General features: G+C 54.5%; 1 protein-coding gene across 11 annotated transcripts in view; it reads right to left on the reverse strand.

The window, feature by feature from the left end:
- The window catches only part of Crocc (ciliary rootlet coiled-coil, rootletin), a 42,750-nt gene extending 23,782 nt beyond the window's left edge, over positions 1 to 18,968 (reverse strand). For 3 of the 11 annotated variants that reach the window (XM_063287809.1, XM_063287806.1, XM_039110073.2), the window contains exons 1-15: positions 18,759 to 18,965; positions 16,391 to 16,524; positions 12,290 to 14,608; positions 11,737 to 11,878; positions 10,031 to 10,185; positions 5,679 to 5,864; positions 5,508 to 5,591; positions 5,374 to 5,435; positions 5,123 to 5,288; positions 4,669 to 4,775; positions 2,318 to 2,554; positions 1,854 to 1,950; positions 1,281 to 1,364; positions 725 to 958; positions 90 to 289 (exon numbers count right to left, since the gene is read on the reverse strand). In XM_063287809.1, the coding sequence (XP_063143879.1) occupies positions 90 to 289; positions 725 to 958; positions 1,281 to 1,364; positions 1,854 to 1,950; positions 2,318 to 2,554; positions 4,669 to 4,775; positions 5,123 to 5,288; positions 5,374 to 5,435; positions 5,508 to 5,591; positions 5,679 to 5,864; positions 10,031 to 10,185; positions 11,737 to 11,878; positions 12,290 to 12,349 (1,814 nt within the window). In that variant the 5' untranslated portion in view covers positions 12,350 to 14,608; positions 16,391 to 16,524; positions 18,759 to 18,965. Of the gene's footprint in view, positions 1 to 89; positions 290 to 724; positions 959 to 1,280; positions 1,365 to 1,853; positions 1,951 to 2,317; positions 2,555 to 4,668; positions 4,776 to 5,122; positions 5,289 to 5,373; positions 5,436 to 5,507; positions 5,592 to 5,678; positions 5,865 to 10,030; positions 10,186 to 11,736; positions 11,879 to 12,289; positions 14,609 to 16,390; positions 16,525 to 18,595; positions 18,717 to 18,758 lie in introns of those variants that run through there. The other 8 variants (XM_063287810.1, XM_063287807.1, XM_063287805.1 and 5 more) reach the window with 7 other exon arrangements.
- Between the last annotated feature and the right edge of the window lie 510 nt (positions 18,969 to 19,478).

Genomic DNA, 19,478 nt, shown 5'->3' on the forward strand with positions numbered 1-19,478 from the left:
TTTGCCGCCTGGCTGATAGGAACCCTCGGGCTGAAAGGCCTGACTGGCTAGGCCCAGCACCCCCTGCTGGCCCCTAGGCCTCATCGCACCTGCTCAGGATCTCGTTGGCACTGCGTAGGCGCTGGGCCTCACGCTGCGCATCCTCTTGGGCCTGGACTGAGGTTGCTGTCTGGTCCCGGAGGCGCTGTAGCTGCTCCTCCAGGCCACGCCGCTCACCCTCACTGTCACTAAGTTGCTTGCGCACGGAACCCAACAGATCTTGGCTGGCTTCATAGCGCCCACGCATGTCCTGGAATATGGGAGTGGTGGGGTCTGGAGAAGCCCACTCACTCTCTCTTAACAACTCCATAGTACTGGGCGAGCCTGGGGCAGCAGACTGCACCTCTCCCCACTCCTGTGCCCCACCTCCCTACGTCCCCAGGTCTGGCAAACCGCCCAAGAACACCGGCCCCAGATACTGACTCCACCCACAAAGGCCCAGGCCCCGCCCCCTTGTGGCCTCCCTGAGATCCTGCCTCTAGTTTCTAATTCCTCCTCTCAGACTTGTCAAAGGGTCTTAAGCCCCCAAGTTTTATCTCCTTTTCTTGGGCTCTAGCCCCTTTTCTGAGGCATTCCCAGCCATGCAGGCACTCCGGACTCCGGTCCTTTCTAGAACTCTCTATTAGCAGCTATTTCTCAGGGCTCTGACCCCGGCCCAGGCCCCGCCCCCTGGGTCTCTGGCTACCTGGACCTGTAGCTGGCGCTTGTGCAGGGCAGAGTGGATCAGCGTGAGTGTGGAGGAGTCAGAGCAGGCTGGGGACAGACCTCGGCGTGGAGAACGACCTCGACCCGGGGAGGAGTGCCGCGGTGGAGTTGGAGTCCGCTGGCCAAAGAGGCCGCGGAAGCTGCCGTCTGAGGTATCCGCAGTGCGCTCTGAGTTGCTGAGCTGGACACCACTCTCAGTATCAGAGAGGGCAGCCTTGGGGCAGGGAGGAAAGAGGAGTAGGGTTAGTTAGGTGGTTACCAGCATGGACGAGGCAACGTGACACTTGCCACAAGCCCCGTTCTCCAAGAAGCCTTCTGGAGTCCATATCTACCTGTGAGCAGCCTGCTAAGCAAGACCCTCTTGCTCACTGCCCTTCAGAACCCTCACAGTTCTCACAGGGATAACTGCAGCAAGGCTGAGTGGGCCAGCAGAGGTGAACAGGCCCCACCCACTTCCAGTTCATCCCAAGGCCCCAGGGCATGTGGCTGGGGGGCTCAGTAGTGTCTAGTCAGCCCTGTGTAGGCTGTCACCATACCTGTGCCAGGTCTCTCAAGGTCTGCTGCAGCCCCTCTCCATCCTCAGTGTCCAGGGTTGTCTGCTCCTGGAGCCGCAGAGACTCCTGGTGACAAGAAAGACTGGTCACAGATATGCCAAAGCATGAAGTTGTTCCTTCCTGGTCCCCTCAGGTAGCAGTTAAGGTCATACCACACCATCACGGAATGGATGAGGCCCAGAGACACACAGTACCCTGTCCTAAGCCTTTGGCCTAGTGAAGAAGAGCCCAAACTGCCCCACACAGCATGTGTGGGGCCCAGGCAGTGCCCTGGGGGTATGTATCTGCTGGAGATACAGCAGCCTTCCCCTGGGAACCCAAGAGGGAGTCCTGGCTCCACACACACTGCACTGGAGAGACCCTCGGGCTTTGGTTTCCTCCATTGTGTAATGGCTTGTTGCAGGGACGGTGGAAGGGCACAGAGGTGAATGTCACTGTGCTAAGCCTGGCGTGCACTGTGACAACAGCACCCAGTCTGGATGGGATAATCCACCGTAGCCCAAGCAGCCTGGCCCTCAGCCAGCTGCCATGGATTTGGCTGGCGCCACATCTCACCAGGGCCTCCAACTTGTCAGAGAGGGTCCTGTTGACCTGGTCCTTCTCTGTGTTCTGGTTCTGAAGGTGTTCCACAGACAAGGCCAGCTCTGTCACTCTGGAGGGAAGAGCAGAAGAGGTGAATGGGGGATCTGCCGCTGCCTCTCAAGTTCACCAGCATATGCCTGTGTTTCCTGAAACTCAACGAGGACCCTAGGATCCACTTCCCCAGGTACCCGACCTGGAGTAAGTTGCTTCTTGCCTGGGGACCTCTGAATTCTTAGCTGAAAATGGGAATGGGGTTACCGCTGTCTCTCACGAGAGAGCTGTGGGGGCTCACCTAGGAGGCAGGAGTGGGGGGAGGGGGTCACACATGTCATCAGAGCTCATTCGGGATCCCCAGGGAAGGGCCCAGCCCTGGTGAACACGCTCCCCTCTGAGGCCCTACAGGGGAGTCAGCAGTGGACAGGTCTGCTACCACCCACCTGGCACTGAGATCAGCCTTGTCCAGGTCACTCTGCACCTGAAGCTGGGCCAGGTCCTTCTCCCGGAGCAGCTTGGCCCGTAGCTGCTCCTCCAGTTGGGCCTGCAGCAGCTTTTGCTTCTCCAGAGCCGCCTCAGCCCTGCTCTCAGCCCGCTGCAGGCTGGCACTCAGTCCTAGGCCCACCTCCTGGACAGCCCGGGATGTCCGGACTAGTTCTCCTCCTAGCTGTAGTAGGTCCCTGAAGAAGAGCAAAACAAGGGGGTATGAGGGTGACCCCTATGTACAAATCAAAACTACCTGTGACATATCTGTCATTATCAGAGTAGGGAAGCAAAGTCACATAATGTCCAGTGTGAGCGAGGCTGTGGGGAAGTCGGCCTGTGCCTACATAGCTGATGGGAGGGTAAGTAGGTGGGGCCCCAGAGGAAGGCAACTAGGAAAAGCCCTTTGCATCTATGACACATCTTCCATAGGCCCAGCATGAAGCGATGACAGATGGTTCATGTGGCGTAGCAGGAGTGGCAATCCTGATGACACCAAACATCCATCAAAAGGGAGATCACTATCCAACAAGTAGGATCCAGTCAGCGGATCCTACTACAGCCGAGAAAGACCAACAAGGAGGCTACTCATGATGGGTGCGCCTCCCAGGAAAACAAACAGATGAGGAAGGCCTCTTCGAGAAGCATACAGCTGAGCTGGAAGGAAGCACAAGCTTGCCATTAAAGTTCTCAGGAGGTAGAACAGGACGGTAGCACTACAGGCTAGCCTGGACTACAGAGTGAGGACCACCCATCTCCAAAAATGGGTGGGGGCAGTGAGATGCCCTATGTGTAAAGGTGCCCGCTGCCAAGCCTCATGACCTAGGTTTGGGCCTGGAGACCTATATGGTGGAAGGAGAGAACTGACCACTCACAGAAGTCGTTCTTGGCCATCACACACACACACGCACGCATGCATGCACTCGCACATACAATAAAGACAAACTGGAGAAGCAATGAGGATATTCTACAGAGTATATATGCCAAAAGACAAAAGGGCTGTGTGAAGACAGACAGACAGACAGACAGACAGACAGACAGACAGACAGGAGTGGAGTAGGAGAAAGCTGCTTTATTTGCTTATAAAGTAACCCGGGAAGGCCACATAAGGAACTGGGGGTCCTCACTTGCCTTAAGAAGGGGAGGAAGTGGGGGCTGGGGATTTAGCTCAGTGGTAGAGCGCTTACCTAGGAAGTGCAAGGCCCTGGGTTCGGTCCCCAGCTCCGAAAAAAAGAACCAAAAAAAAAAAAAAAAAAAAAAAAAAAAGAAGGGGAGGAAGTCACATCAGAGGGAGGGCTGACTTTTCACCAGCATCGTTTTGAAATGGGAACCTTAAATATGTGCCCTAGTCAAGAGTAAAATTGGGCGGAGGCCAAGACAGGAGGGTTCTCTGTGAGTTTGAAACCAGCCCGAACTACATGCCAGGCTCCAGGTCAGCCAGAGCTACATAATGAGATCCTGTCTAAAAAAATAAAGGTTTCCATGCGGATAAAACACAAGGCCCACTTTAAAGCCCCAATGTGGGCTCACTCTGCATGAACTGCAGTGCCAAGCTTCCAACAGCAGGGGGCGCAGGAGTGCCACACAGAATTCTAGTTAGCATGCAGTAAGTCAAGCGCAGTACATAAACATATGCTTCTGTTGGGGGGGGAACACTGCACTGCTGGGGGTCTGAGTCCTGCCAAGAAAACAGCAGTCTGTGATGTAGCCACAGATCTGTGGCAAGCTCACATAAACACAGGGCAGCAGAAGCTAGACTATAGGAATCCCTGAGGACAGCCAGCCGCTTCCTGAATAAGAGACTTAAGAGACCAAAAGAAAACCTTTAGCCAGGTATGGTGGATGACACAGACACACCTGTAACCCCAACACTTGGAAGAAAAAAGTTCAAGCATGCGGCTGGGGCATAGCTGAGTTGGTAGAGTGCTTGCTTCACTAGGTCTCTTCCCCAGCAATAATACATAGTCCTGGCATGCTAGCACTCGAGTGGAAACAGGAAGGTCAGAAGTGTAAGGTCATCGAGATCTGTATAGTGAGTTTCTAGACAGCCTGGAATACACAAAGGCTTCAAATCTGAACTCAGCTACCCTCTGCTGTGTGATGGGAGACGGTCACTCAAGTTCTCTGATCTTCAGTGTGAAATGGGGTGTAGGAGAGTTCCTGCCTCAGAGCAGCACTGAAGGCCATAGGAAGAGCGCAGTCCAGCTGAGCCCCAGCAATGCTGACGGCCTCTTCCCACCAGCCTCCTCTGCAGGCCCAGAGGTGGCCCGGGGCACGATTCACCCCATCCTCCTGAGCAGCCAGGCCTCACCTCTCGGTGCCCATCTTCACCTCGCTGGCCATCCTTCGGAGCCCCATGACCTGCCTCCAGAGGAGCAGCAGGCGGCTGTGCTCGCTGCTGAAGTAGGCGTTGAAGGACTAGGGAGAGAGACGCCAGGGTCACTGCTGCATGCCTGCCCCAGGGCTCCGACAGCATGATCTAGGACAGGATCTGTGTCTCTCAGAGATGAGCACCCGGGGCCTAGAGAGACCTCCCAGCCACCAGGGTATGACACAACCAAGGGCTGGGCATTAACGCTCTACATGTGACAGTGACTACTCTTTACAAGGAAGAGCCGGTCAGACTGGCCCAGGGCATGTGTAACCAAGGCCAGCTCTCCCAAGAGGGCCGGAACCACCGTGCTCTCCCTGCCCCTCTCCAGACTTGGTTTGACCCTCTGCAAGGACCCCACGGCCATGCTCCCCCTCCAACTGCCCCAACTCACCTCCTCCTCACGCCTCCATGTTGCCTCCCTCTGTTCCAGCTCCTTACAGCTTCGGGTCCAGTCACTGGTCACCTTGCAAATGTCCTCGCTCAGAGTCTGGTTGGCCAGGTTTGCCTGGTCTAGCTGCTCTCTCAGCATGTCGTTCACCTGGGCCAAGCTGGCACTTCTGGGAGAGGTGGGGGGGGGGGGTTGTTCAGTGGACGCTTGCTCACTTGTCCTGAGGGTGCCCACAGGCTAGCCCACACCCTCACCTCTGCTGCTCTTCCTCTAGGCGCAGAAGAGCTCTGTCCAGGTCCTGGCTGTGCTCTGTGTCCTAGGTGAGGAGGAGGGGAGTCAGGGCGAGTAGGAGACGGAAAGGTCTATGCCTACCCCTTCTTGTACCCACCCTCAGTCGCTGCTGCTCCAGCTCGGTGGACCTTTCCAGCAGCTGCTTCTCCATCTCTGAGCACTGCTTCTTGTACTGCAGGATCTGGCAATGTGTAGGAAGCAGTGTGAGCCCAAAGGTGAGAGCCGAGTGAGGCGGAGTGAGGGCAGGGGTGGGGTGGGCAGCCCTGACCTTGGCCTGCAGCCGCTGCACTAGCTGGGCCTGCCGCTGCTGGCCCTCCTGGTAGGCCTGTAGCTTGCGCCGGTAGGAGGCCTGCTCCTCCTGCAGCTGCCTCCTCAGCTCCACGCTCTGCCGCACCAGACCCCGGGGCTCCTGTGCCTCCAGCTCCCCAGTCTCCAGCCGCACAGCCTGCTCCAGCTGCAGGGAAGGGCCCTGGGTGAGAGTCCTGTGCCTCCTGGGATGCAGGTCCAGGTGTCTCCAGGACACACCAGGCTGGGCCCAGACCCACAATGCCTTGCAACCTGATAGCCATGCACTCCAAGAAGCAGTTACAGGCAGGTAGGCCCAGGATGCCATGCACATGAGCATTCAGATGGAGCAGCCATGCACACACAGACAAGGCAATGCATACAGCGGTATACGGAGCATGGCACACAGATAGCACATGCTTGGGCACACAGAGCACACATGAGCACACAGGGCAGACATGGGCACATGACGCAGACATGGGCACACAGATAGGACATGTTTGGGCACACAGCACAGACATGGGCACACAGATAGCACATGCTTGGGCACTCAGGGCAGACATGGGCACACAGATAGGACATGCTTAGATACACAGAACAGGCACAGGCACACAATGCAGACATGAGAACATATGTGGGGTGAACATGGACACACACTGATGAAGAAGGAATGGTAAGGAAGGCTGGCTGTGGGCTCGTAGGTGGGGCACACAGACCGAACAGGTATGGGCACATGGACAGGCCAAGCATAGTACACACAAGAGACAAGCATGCGTGTGTGCAGGTAGACCTGCCACCACATGCCTGCACACATACAGAACTGGAAGCAGACGGTAGAGGTGCCCACCCCCTCCATGCACTCTGCTGCTCCTTCAGAACAGAGTCTGTCCCACTATGATTTCTACCTCAGACTGCGGCCATGTCTCCTGACCCTCTTCCTTCCCCAGGGCAAGCCCAGGAAAGCCTGGATTTTTGTTCCCCACTGGATTCAGTACTTAAGACATTGGCTGTGGGGTGGGGTGGCTCACACCCAGGGGCTGTTTGAGACCACTGAACTAACAATGTAAGTGCATGTGAGTCTACTCAGAGCAGAGGTGTTGACACACAGAAGATCGGAGCTTACAGAGCACCTGTAGCAAACACAGGCAGTCTCAAACACCCCAGGATGACACAGAGGAGCCCCAATAAGCACCACAACACAGCTTAAGATCTGTATGTGCCCTACCTACCACCTGCTTTGCCCCCTCTCACCCCTACCTCTCTCTCACCTCACAGGACTCTCCCCTAACTTCCTCCACTCCAGCTACTGTGCGGTGTGTCATCCCTGGAACCCATGGGCCCACAGAGGCCTGTCCACTAGCACTCTCAACTCTTTTCATGGTCCTGGCTGCTCTTTCTGGGGTCCCCCAGCTTCTAGGTGTCACAGAAGGGGGAGAGGCTGAAGATGAGCACACTTAGGGTCATGAACACCCACAGGGGACTGACCCCTAACCCAGATGACCGACACTAACCTAGACTTACCATCATCTCCCAAGCACCCAGGCTGACACACACACCACACACACACACACACACACACGCACACGCATGTACACACACACGCATGCACACACACGCATACACACACACACGCATGTACACACACACGCATGCACACACACACGCATACACACACACACACACACACACACACACACACACACACACACACACACTAGTTAGGGCTACCAGTCAAAGGGAGGCCAGCAGGAGGGGAGGCCTTTCTTACCCACACTAACCAGAGGCCCGGGCTAGGTCAGTACACGTGGTAGATGCTGAGAACCATGCACATCGATGCTGGTCAGGGTGACTGTATCCTCTGGGATGACACCGACGGGGGTGGGGGTTGAGCACAGTCCACGGGGGCTGCACTGAAGCTGCTAAGGGGGGTAGCAACAGAAGCTTCCTCTGTCTATGGCGAATGTCTACACAAAGCCCAAGCAAGCCAAGAAGTGGGCAGTGCCCGTGTCTGCCGCAGAGCCCTGGAAGGTGTGTGCAACGTGTCAGTGAGTATGCCTCACACATGGGACCCTGCATGCCTTGAATGAGCTGGGTGTGTGCAGACATTTGGTATCTGGGCCTTCTCATGCTCCAGGACAAGGTCTGTCGGGTTGGTACAGGCACTGTGTCCATCTGTATGCACCAGGACATGGGCTTGTGTATCAGTGTATGCCAGAGGGACCTGGGAGGACAGGTGGTGGCAGTGACTGCCCTTGTGCGTGTGTGAGTGCTCATGCTGGCTTCTGTTCACTCGGTGTCCGTGTGCAGCAAGGGGACGTGCAAGATGTGCTGTGCGTTGCTCACGGCTGTGGTGATGCTGTGATTGTTCACCTAAGTGTTGCTGTGCCAAAGCAGGTCTGTGTGTTCTTTAGCAACATGTAGTCTGAGGGTATCTGAGCCCTGGCTGGCCTGAACTCAAAAGATCCTCTTGCCTCTGCCTCCGGAGTGCTAAAGGCATACACCACCACCTTCTAGCACGGTGGTTTGCTTCTACATGTTGTGTTCTAGGTGGACTTTTGTTGTGGCCTGCATTGTGTGTGCTCTGCACATCGGTGTGACGCTGGTGCTATTGGTTCCTGTGGTATGGAGGGGTTCTGGCCAAATACTAGGGACTCCAGCCACTTCCCCAGGGCTCAGTGCCAGGCTACTGCAGGCCAGACCTCACCTCTCTCCACAAACTTTGCCCTTTACAAAACAGCCTTTCCCTCTGACTTGCAATTCCAAAAGAGCTGCCCCAAGAATGGATGAAAGTAGTTTACTGTCTCCCTTAGCAACCGCTGTTCTCCTGCCCCATTAACTCACTAAACCCAGGTTGCCATGGACACGGGGGTGAGGTGGGGGAGGGATGGACCCAGGGAATCTGTTCTCCAGCGCCAAGGGATAAGGCCACTCACTATCTCTTCCCCACATGTCTCATACACCTGTTTCTTGGGGACTCTGAGGACCTGGGAGGTGGTCTCTAGGAGTCCAGCTTCAGTTTCTCCACAGGATATGCAGTGAACAGAGCATGAATCCTGGCTCGCGTTCCACTCTCTGTCCCAGGGAGATATGGGGTTTGAAGGATGAAAACAACCTCACTGATTGCCCCCAACCTGGTCTGCCAGGCTAGAGTGGCCACAGGGCACCTGTTGTCATCAGGCACAGGTTGACATATCAGGGAATGAGCCATACAACCACAGCCCTGGACCAGTGCTGTCTACCCAGCTCCACCACTGACCCTGGGCCTCAGTTTGTCCATCTGTAACCACTGGGTTCCCATGCCCTGTGTGGACCCTCCCCCTCCAGGAAAGCTTCAAAGGTCCTTTTCACCCGACCTCTACCTCCAGGTCTCAGGCATACAACAATGAAATACGCAGGCTGTGTGCACCAACATCTGAGGGGAAGAGCTGAATAGAACAGCCCCCACCCCCACTGTAGACCACATAGAAGAGAAGGGACCACCTACTTATCCTTCCCTCCCTTGTTAACCAGGGCCAATGTGAGTGCCAGTTGCTGAATTGACATCTAAAAGGCAGTCTCCAGGGGACGGGCACTGTGTCCTGGGTCAAGAAAGGTCTAGAGGCTGGTTCTGGCCCGTCAGCAGTACCAACCCAGTACTCCTCCCACCCTGTCCCTCACCCCCTGTGGACTCCAAGAAATGAATTCTGTAGTGTCCTTGAAGCTAGGGGACGATCTTGGGGCCCCCAATCTGCTCCTTAGCAAGCCCCAACAAGTCAGAGGCTTGTTTGAGCAAGCGGACTAGAACATGGGCACACCCCACCACCAGAGGGTGTACAGAGACATACACAGGCTTCCATACAGACAGGGCCTTCCGCCTGCACACACACACTGGACACACACACACTGGACCCTACAGCAGCCAGAAGGCTCTCTGCCACCCCCCAAACAAAGGCAATATACAGTCTTGGCCTGGGAGCCAGGATTCTTGTCTTAACTGGCTGTGACACCAGTCATGGTTCTGTCTCTGTCTCTCCCCCAACCCCCTATTTTCTCCTTGGTTCAATGGGTGTCAACTTAGGTACAGTAAGTATAAAGAACTGAGTACATTTCTGGCACCTCAGAGGCATTCCATAAATAGGCACTACTATTAGAACCGTTGTCCCACCCGTCAGCACACACAGTCCTCTTCACCCACCTCTATCAACTTTCAACTGCCATCAACTCCCTGCTCGCCACACACTCAAGGCCATTCTAGTTGGCAGAGCTTCAGTCTCAACCAGACGTCCATCCTTCCGAGGCCCGTGCGCCTGGTCAGGACACCTCCCTACCCAACCCTAGCCGGGTCGCAGCACCCACCCTCTCATTGATGGCATTGTACTTGATGGCAAGTTCATCACGCTCTGCACGGCTCTGGGCCAGCAGGTCCTCCACCCGGGACAGCTCCTGCTGCAGCAGCTGGTTTTCCTCCTGCAGGGACAGCAGTGAGGCCATCTCTGGGACCTGGAGTGGGGCTGACAAAGGACAGGGGCTGAGGTTGACTTCTGGCTATCATGGAGGGGCACCAGCCCCCACAGGTATTCTACTCACTTCTGAGACAAGAGGGTGGACGGGGACCCTGGGAGGAGCCCGGGTGTGTGTGGTTGCAGCACCTGGGGCCAAGAAAGCTAAGGAACAGAAAGGCTGGCAAGAGAGGCCAAGAGCTAGATCTGTGTAGAAACAACTACAGCCCTGTGGCCACATCCCTAAAACATACAGGGGGAGGCTCTAGCTAGGAGTCAGGAGACTGTCTTTCTGTACCCACCCATCCTAGAGACACAAAGCTCTGAATTCCTGCTCCCTCCTTTTCTGAGGACTATTCAGCTCTCAATTTTACTCATCTATTAAATAGGTAGAATAGTAATTAGACCACAACAGGAACGTGGTAAAGCTTTATTCAAAGGCAGGGTTCTCATTCAAAAGTGGGGTTCTCACACCTTTGCTTTGTTTCCTATTTTTCGAGGTAAGGTCTCCCTGTGGAGCCTGGGCTGTCATGAAACTCATGATCCCCTCCCCACCCCTCAAATGCTGAGATTTTAGTCACGTACCATCACACCCAGTTATCTCAGAACCCTCAAGAACTACAGTGTAAGTCAGTGGCAGCTAGCTTGTAACTTTTACCCTGAAAAACATGGACACACATTGCAGGCCTCCTAGCCTTGGGGGCTGGGGGGCGGGTCATTAAGCCTCCCCTGCTCTGGGGAATCACAGCATCCCTGGTCCACTCAAAGAGACAGCGCAGTCTGAACCCGATTGCAGCAGCCATGCAGCAGCCAGCACTCACGCACTAACGAACCAGCTGACCACCTTATGTCCAGGCACTCAGGCTGCATAACCAAGTTATGCATGGTGCACCGCAGGAGGGCCTGCGGCCATCAGCTTTTGTGCCCAAGTCATTAGGCCTCTATGAGAGCCTGATCTGAGCTTCCCTCCGCCCCGACCCGGATCTTAGCCTCAGACAGCTCATACCATCCCCGTAGGAAATTCAGTATCTGACGTTCAAATCTGAAACCGTGAGTGGAAAGGGTTAGTTAGTCCTGTCTCTCCTCTAGCTGTGCCACATGGGGAATAAATAAAATAAGTTTATTGCATCTCAGCCTCTGTTTGCTCCTCTGTAAAGTAAATCCCTCCATCACAGAGCTGTGCCTGTCTCCCTGTGTGGATTCAAGGAGTAGGGCGCCAGGGTGAAGAACATGGATCAGTGCATAAGGGCACTGCTACGTACACAAACATGGGTGTCTAAGTTCAAATCCCAGCACCCATGTAAAAAGCTTGGCATGGCCCTTTGGGCACCTGTAACCCAAAAGCTACTCCAGAGCGAGCCAGGAAAACCAGCTCCAGGCGGTGTGAGAGCCTGAGGTAAGAGAATAGTGGACACACACACCACTCGCACACTCATACACACAGCACTGCCCTACACAGCACCATCTATGTCATTGCTGCTGAGAAGGGAGAAGGACCTGGACAGGGCAGGGAGGTGGTACTGGGGTCTCAGGCTGGGAGAGGACAGGGCAGGGAGGTGGTACCTGGGGTCTCAGGCTGGGAGAGGTTGCTGGTGATGATCTCCCTAACACAGACAGGTAGGCTGGCTCCCTGGAAATCCTGGGCTGGGTTCTGTACACTCAGGCTCTTCTCTTGGTCTGGTTCCAGGACACAACTCTCCAGTGTCTGTGAGAAGAGAGAGTGTTCAGGGACTCTGGACCCCTAACTTCCTGGCCTGAAAGTTGGGCAAATCCTGTGGCCCACGTCCTTGAGAACATAGGAAGCAAGGGTGAACTGCACAGAGCTCCTGCGAGGGAACTCTCCTAGCTTGTGCTCCAGGCAGGACCTGAAGGGCAGAGAAGGTAGGGAGGATCTTGTTGTGCCAGCGGCCGGTAATCCCTAAAGTCCATGTGGGGCCCTTCCCCCACCATTGTACACTGGGATTAAGGAGTCCCAGCACTGATCTGTGCAACCCCGAGCTGCAAACTGCGACCCCTGCACACTTCCCTCCACGCCTCACCACCCAATCAGGTCAGTTATTCTGCCCCACCCCACCCCACCCCGCCCTGGACAGCGCAGACACAGTTTAGGACCCACCTGGATCACAATCTCCAGTGCCAGCTGGGCCTGCAGGGATTCTGCCAGCCCCAGGCTCATGGAGGGGGGTCTGTGGGTACTCCACAGCCCCCCTCCTCACAGTACGAAGGTCGAAGGTCACCTCAGCGACACGCACCAAGGCACTAACACACCAACGCCAGGATGCTAGGCTGAGCAGCCCAGCAGATTAAGCTTAAATCCGTCGGTGCCCCCACGTGACCGTGCAGGGGGTGGGGAGAGATTCAGATGGGAGAGGAGGGGAAGAGCAGCAGAAGCAGAGGTGCAGAAGAGGCCCAACCAGCACTCCAGAGCGGAGAGAGCAAGGAGCAGGAGAATGTGAACGGAAGGGACAGTATCCCCCCTCCCCCGGCTGTGGGTCCAGCAGGCTTACAAGCCCAGCTGCCTGAGGCGGGGAAGGCCAGAGTCCCTAGTTTATGGTACATCTCCCCTGACCCGGAACGGGCTCACATGGTCTGCTCAGAACTCATTTGCAGCCTGTTGCTAGGCAGAGAGATGCTTGTGCACTACAGGTTGGAAGCAAAGAAAGCAGGAGCTCAGACAAGACTGGGAACTGATCCCCTCCAAGCCCCGCCCCTGGCTGTATCCCAGCATCCAGTGTAAGAGCTGGTACTATTGGTGCTCCCACTGAGCTCCTGGGAGCAAAGCATCTGCCGGTCAACAACAGCACACAAGGGGGTGGGGTGGGGGGGAGAGACACAACAGTTCACCCAGGGCACGCTAGGTAAATATTGTCTTCATGCATTAGAAAACACAAGTGAACAGTCCCCGAGTCCCCAAATCTGAGAGCAGTTTCCCTCACAGCAGCAAGGAGGCTGTGTGGCACAGGGGTAAAGACCTGGAGTTGCTGGCCTGACCTGTGTTAGCAGTATAGCCCTGGATAAATTTCCTCTCCTGGCCTCAGTTTCCTTATTTGTAGACAAGAATAGGGTCTTTGTGGGAATGAAAACGTGCTGGATGTGGGGAAGAAGGGGTTCAGAAGCACACAAGGCAAGCTTGATCTCACAGTCGCTCACTTTAGCACTACCCGCTGGCTTCTACTCTCCAGGTCCCTAGGTTCTAGGTTACCATTTCCGGATGAGCAAAACGAGGCTCAGAGGGGTGGAGGTCTCACCTATTCAAGGTGACATGCTATGGAGCAGTGTAAGCCTGAAGCTCATCCCCCTTAAGTCAAGCAGATGTCCCCCAAAATGCCTACATGGCAAAGCCAAGCTCCTTGATCTTCAAGCCCTGCTGCCGTATCCAAGTCAGACCCAAGGATGCGGTAGGTGCTGCCTACATAACTTCAGTCCAGACTGGATCTCTCCTTCCCAACTAAGGGATTGGTACTGCGAGTGGAAAGAGTGGCCAAGAAGGCAGATGCCACCAAGCTGCTGTGGAGGCTACTGAGGAGAGAGCAGTGCAGAGAGAGCGGAGGAGAGGACGTCTTACCAGGAGAGTTGTACAGAGATTTGCAGAGAAAGAACAAGCTAGACATAGGTGAAGACAGAATGAGAAGGAGCCACAAGATCAGAACAGATTGCCAGAGTGAGGATGAGGCCAGGCAGAGCAATTCAGTCAGAAGCTGAAAGCCGCCAGTTTGAACCAGTCAGTGTGGAGACAGATTTTGAGTCAGAACAGTTGACCAACCAGCCAGAGTTCAGAAAGTGCTAGAAAGAGTGAGCTTACTCAGCACTAAGTTCCAGAGGCTGAAAACATTCTAGGCCCAGATAAGATTGTAGGGAGGCTGGAAGCTTCTGGGACTAGGCTCAGGTTAGCAGACGGAGGCAGTGAGCCTCAGAGACAATTAGATCAGGAGAACACGATTCATTTGTCCCTTCCAAAACTCTTTGTGAAATGTGGTTCCCAAGGTAAGAGTTGAGAGGTGATGGGACCTTTAAGAGGGAATTGGGTCAGAGGAACTAATGCCTTTCTCAACACTATAGTTTACTTATATCACACGTGTGGATTGAAGCAGGCACGGTGGCTCAGGTCTATAACTGCAGCACTTTGGAAGTAGAGGCAGAAGACTCTTGTGTTTGAGGCCAATCCTAGATGCATTAAGAGAGACTGATGGTGCAGCCGTTAAGAACCTGGCTGCTTTTGCAGAGGACCTGGGCTCAGTTCCCAGAACCCAGCTAACAACAGTTCCAAGGGATCCAATGGCTTCTTCTGGTCTCTGCAGGCACCAGGCATGCATATGGTTTGCAGACATGTATGCAAACAACATTTATACACATAAAATGATCTAAAGGTGGGGTGCTTCCGCAGACAAAGCACTTACCACAAAAACATGAGGCCTGGTGTTCTGATCCCTGGCACCTATGTAACACAGACTGGGCTGGATGGTTTTGTTTCTTTTTTTTTTTTTTGGAGCTGGGGACCGAACCCAGGGCCTTGCGCTTGCTAGGCAAGCGCTCTACCACTGAGCTAAATCCCCAACTCGGGCTGGATGGTTTTATGTCAACTTGACACAAGCTAGAGTTAACTGAAAGGAGGGAACTTCAGTTGAGAATATGGCTCCAGAAGATCTGTCTGTAGGGCATTTTTTTTTAACTTAGTGATTGATGGGGGAGGGCCCAGCCCATTGTGGGTGGTGCCATCCCGGGGTTGGTGATCCTGGGTTCTATAAGAAAGCAGGCTGGGCAAGCCATGAGGAGCAAGCCAGTAAGCAACACCCCTCCATGGCCTCTGCATCAGCCCCTGCCTCCATGTTTCTGCCCTGCTTGAGTTCCCGTCCTGACTCCCTACAGTGATGAACAGTGATGTGGAAGTGTGAGTCAGATTAACCCTTTCCTTCCATTTGCTTTGGGTGTGGTGTTTATCACAGCAACAGTAGCTATAACTAAGACAGTGGTTATGTCTGCCCACCCTCTAATCCCAGCACTCAGGAGGCAGAGACAGGGGCTCCTCAAATCAAACTGGATCACTAGACCAGCGGAATCCCTGACCATGGTTCAGTGTGAGACCATGTCTCAGTATGCTAAAAGGAAAGCGACTGAGGAAGACATCTGACATCAACCTCTGGTGCACACTTATGTACACCCACACAGATGTGAATACACATGCACACATGTATGTACTGCACAGACAGACAGATGCACATGTAAATAACAATGTAAGGTGTCTGTTGAAGGTTGAGCCCAGCCCTCTGCCCTCTTGCTGGCTTGGCTTCTGTCTTCCCACAGCATTATGGCCACCCACTGAGCTCCTACCCTTTAGCATCATGAATGAATGAACTTTTTCTTTTATAAATTACCTAATCGGGGGTTGGGGGTTTAGCTCAGTGGTAGAGCGCTTGCCTAGCAAGCACAAGCTGGGTTCGATCCCCAGCTCCGAAAAAAAAGAAAAGAAAAAAAAATTACCTAATCTTAGGGCTGGAGACGCGGCTCAGTGGTTCAGAGTGCTTGCTGCTCTTGCAGGGGAGCTGGGCTCTGATTCCAGCCCCTACATGGACACTCTAGTTCCAGAGAATCTGACGCCCTCTGCTGGCCTTCATAGGTCCCAGGCCCACATTTAATACATATATGCAGGCAAACACTCATACACGTAAAATAAAATATAAAAAGAAAAGACAACTCTCCGGTCTTATGAATTCTGCACAGCATCAAAAATGAACTCAGACAGCAAGTGACTGACTGGCTTGACTCTAATCTTAGCCAAGCTTCCTCCTGGGCTTTGCTATCTTATATATGTGATTCACCCCTCTTCGCCCCGAGTCTGTTTTCTTCTCTGTAGGATGGGGTGCTAATGGTGCCTGTTCCTGTCGGGAGGATGAAAATAAACTGTGCCTCTGGATCCACCAGCCAGAGAGCGTGTCCAGATATGGCCATGTGGTCAAGTTCTACCCAACAGAATGTGTCACTTTGGAATGACTGGTAAACTCTGCGGGGGCCGGGGGATACTGTCCCTGTCCATCCCAGTCTGCCAACTGGAAGGACATAGCTCCAGGGTCCCAGAGGAGGCCACAAGATGGAAGGCTTTGGGCCCTAGGCTCACCCATAGAAAGCCACTTGCCAAACACCCAGTGGGAATTCATTTGTAACCCTGCCTGTGTTAGCCTCTGAGGTCCGAGGGTCACAGGACTCCACAAGCTAGCGTTACCTTCAGTCCTCGTGCAGTTCACAGGGACAGGTGCTGCCTGTTGCTGCTGCTACAGCAGTCATCCCATCCTTGGTAGTCTCTGGGTCTTCCGGTGACTAGACTTCACGCCTCACTTCCTGACTCTCTGCCACTGTCTGCAGGGACAAAGAGATCCTTTGAGCTCATTCCCTTACCCCCTCTTGCTGGAGCTCCAAACCTATTCGCCATGGCTTACCAAAAAAAAAAGTCCCTCAGCAGTTACGAGTCCCAAACACCAGTTTTCCCTACCACTTACCCCTCATCTTCACTGGTCGCAGACTAGAAAAAAATTTTTTTTCAGACTAGAAATTTTAACAAAGATATCGAACCAACCCAACCAAACTTCATCAGAAGCCACCGTTACGCACTTCACAGTTGGTGACTTACGGCTCGGTGAAGGTAAATAATTTGCTCACACTCATCAGCTCTGAGGAGTTGAAGCCACAGCTGAGAGGTCAGCCTGGTCTCAGAGTTAGTTTTGTTTTTACTTTGGTTTTTCAAGACAGGGTCTTAAGTATCCCAGGACCCCATCCTACCTCCACCATCTGAGGGCTGGGATAATAGGTGTATACCACCATACCCGGTTCTTTCAGTGCTGGGACTTGAACTCGGGGCTTTGTGTGTATCAGGCAAGCTACATCCCCAACCCCTCTATTCCAAAGTTTTAAACAGTAACAACAACAACTGACAATATGCAGTCCTTGCTGCCTGCCAGGCACATCCTGGTGCCTAATGTATATTACATAAGCCACTGCTTCACATGAACTGCTAAAATGTCCCCCCACCCCCAGATGTCTCCTGTTTCCTCTATGGTCTCCCAACCTATTCCGCTCCACACAGTGAGATCCCGTCCGTCTCTGCTCAAAGCTCCCCCCTGTCCCAGCCTGAGCCTGGCCCCCGCCTACCTGTCCCACCTCAATTCCTTCTCTTCCTCCGTCACACTGGCCCCCCCAGCCATGTTCCCACCACACACCTTTGCCCCTGTCATCCTCGATGCCTAAGACCCTCTCTCTCTTCCTCTCTCTTCCTCTTGTACAAGATGAAGTAAGAGCTACCTGGAGATCGGAGCTGGCTCAAAACACCACCTTCTTGGACCTCCCAGTTTAAGTGGTCCTTGCTTACATCACTATCTCTATGGAGAGCTGGAAGCAAGTCATCTTTGTGCATTACCACCTTTGTGGTGCCTAGGGCCTGCAGCTCTACACACAGTTGCTGAATGAATGAATGAATGAATGAATGAATGAACACCAAGGAGAGGCACAATACAGGCCGACCATCTCTAATCTGAAAACCTAACACTTCCAAGTCAATGCCACAAGTGGCCCATATTTAACTTTCTGTGACAGTCCACAGTACACCAAAGATGTGTAAAGCTATCGTAGGCTGTGTGACTGAGTGAAGTAAGATTCGAGGGTGCATTTTGTTTTGATTTGATCCCCCCAAATCTAAAATTTGTTTTAAATGAAGAACTTCTGGGATACTTAACCTGAACAGGAAATTAAACGAGAGGCAGAAAAAATAATCCCCTTGACTGTGGGTTGCATAAATCTCAGCCACGCCACACAGCCAGGGATCCAGAGCAGCTAGTGCTCCCAAGAAGGGTTAGGGGTGCCTATGCTCAGAAGGTCCACTCAACCTGCAGGACTTAGAGCTACTTGTGAACTCAACAGGGAAGTAGAAAATCTGAAGTAGACAACACCTCAGAGTCCCAAGTTTCAGGACAAGTCCAGTACGCAGGGGGCTGTGCAGATCAGGGTTGGGGGAACGTACATCCCTTCTGACTTGGGTTTGCCAAAAGCCTGGGAGGGCTCTCCAAATGCCTGTTCCAGAGCAGCTGGCTGAACTCATCCTGAAAACCCCTAGGTGGAGGCGCAAATCTCTGCATAGGCTCCAGTGGCCTCGCCATTCTGGAAGGATTAGTGATCAGTGATCGCGCTGAACTGGAGTTTGCTGGTATGAACTATGGAGAGCATTTCCCCCCAAGATCCGCTAAAAGGAAGGGGAAGAGCATCCCACCGAGGGACACAGGGCCCGGCCTAGCAATCAGAAGGCCACCGGCAGCGGCTCGCGTCTGCCAGTGATCGTCCTCCCCAAGGGCTACGTGCAGGGGAGCCAGGGAACCCCTGTGAGAGGATGCTGGGCCGCAGGCCCCGGACCCCAGACGAGGAGACTCCAATGGGAACATACCGCTGGTGCGTCCCCTTCCCGCCTAGACCTAGCCAAACCAAATCCGAAGGGGATCGTCGGGGCTCTAGGAGCCCCCAGGACACCCACACCACTCCAGAACGCCTCCTTGCCTTCGCGCACCCGCCCTGTCCCCGCCCCGCGCACGCGCGCCGCGGCCTCCTACCTTCAAGGTCCGCCGCCAAGACCGAGATTGCACTGCCCGGGGGCGGGGCGTGCGCTCAGGGGGCGGTGTCAAAGGCGTGGCGACGTAGAAGGTGGAGTTAGAATGGAGGGAGGGCTCGACCAAAGAGAAAGGCCTCCGCAGCGCGGGGTTGGAGGCGGAGGCTAAGGAGACCGCTCCAACGGGCGAGGGCCGGACCGAGGCGGAGGGAGCGTCTCCTGTGGAGAAAGGCGGCTAAAACGGAGCATGCGCTTCACGGTGAAAAGGAAGGGGGGAAAACCCTCCACCAAAGGGGCGTGGCGCAACCAGGGGCGTGGCTCCTTGAAGGGGCGTGTCCGCGGCCAAGCAAAGCGCCCGCGGGGTGGAAGAAGGCACTAAGGGGCGTGGACGTGGTCATGGGGTGTGGCTCAACCAGGGGCGGGGCCAAGGCGGAGCGAGCCGGGCGGAGCACAGGAAGGCTCTCCGGCAAGGCGCGAGGAAGTCTGGCGGGTTGTGCTCCTTTTGCTCCTTCTTCCTGATGCCCGCCTTTATTGCTCTGGACCGCCCAAGAGTGGGATCATCTGACCCTTCCCTAGGGCAGGAAGCGTTCCAGCTGCAGTGGCTTACTGCCTTATGGGCGCTAAGCCTCTGCGTTCTGGCCAAAGACAGGAGCGACCCAGGTGGTGGCTATCTCCTGCCCGCCCTCAGTCACAGAAGCACTGCTCGAGGCTTTAAAATCTAACC

The sequence above is a fragment of the Rattus norvegicus genome, chromosome 5, assembly GCF_036323735.1.
Source record: "Rattus norvegicus strain BN/NHsdMcwi chromosome 5, GRCr8, whole genome shotgun sequence".
NCBI lineage: Eukaryota > Metazoa > Chordata > Mammalia > Rodentia > Muridae > Rattus > Rattus norvegicus.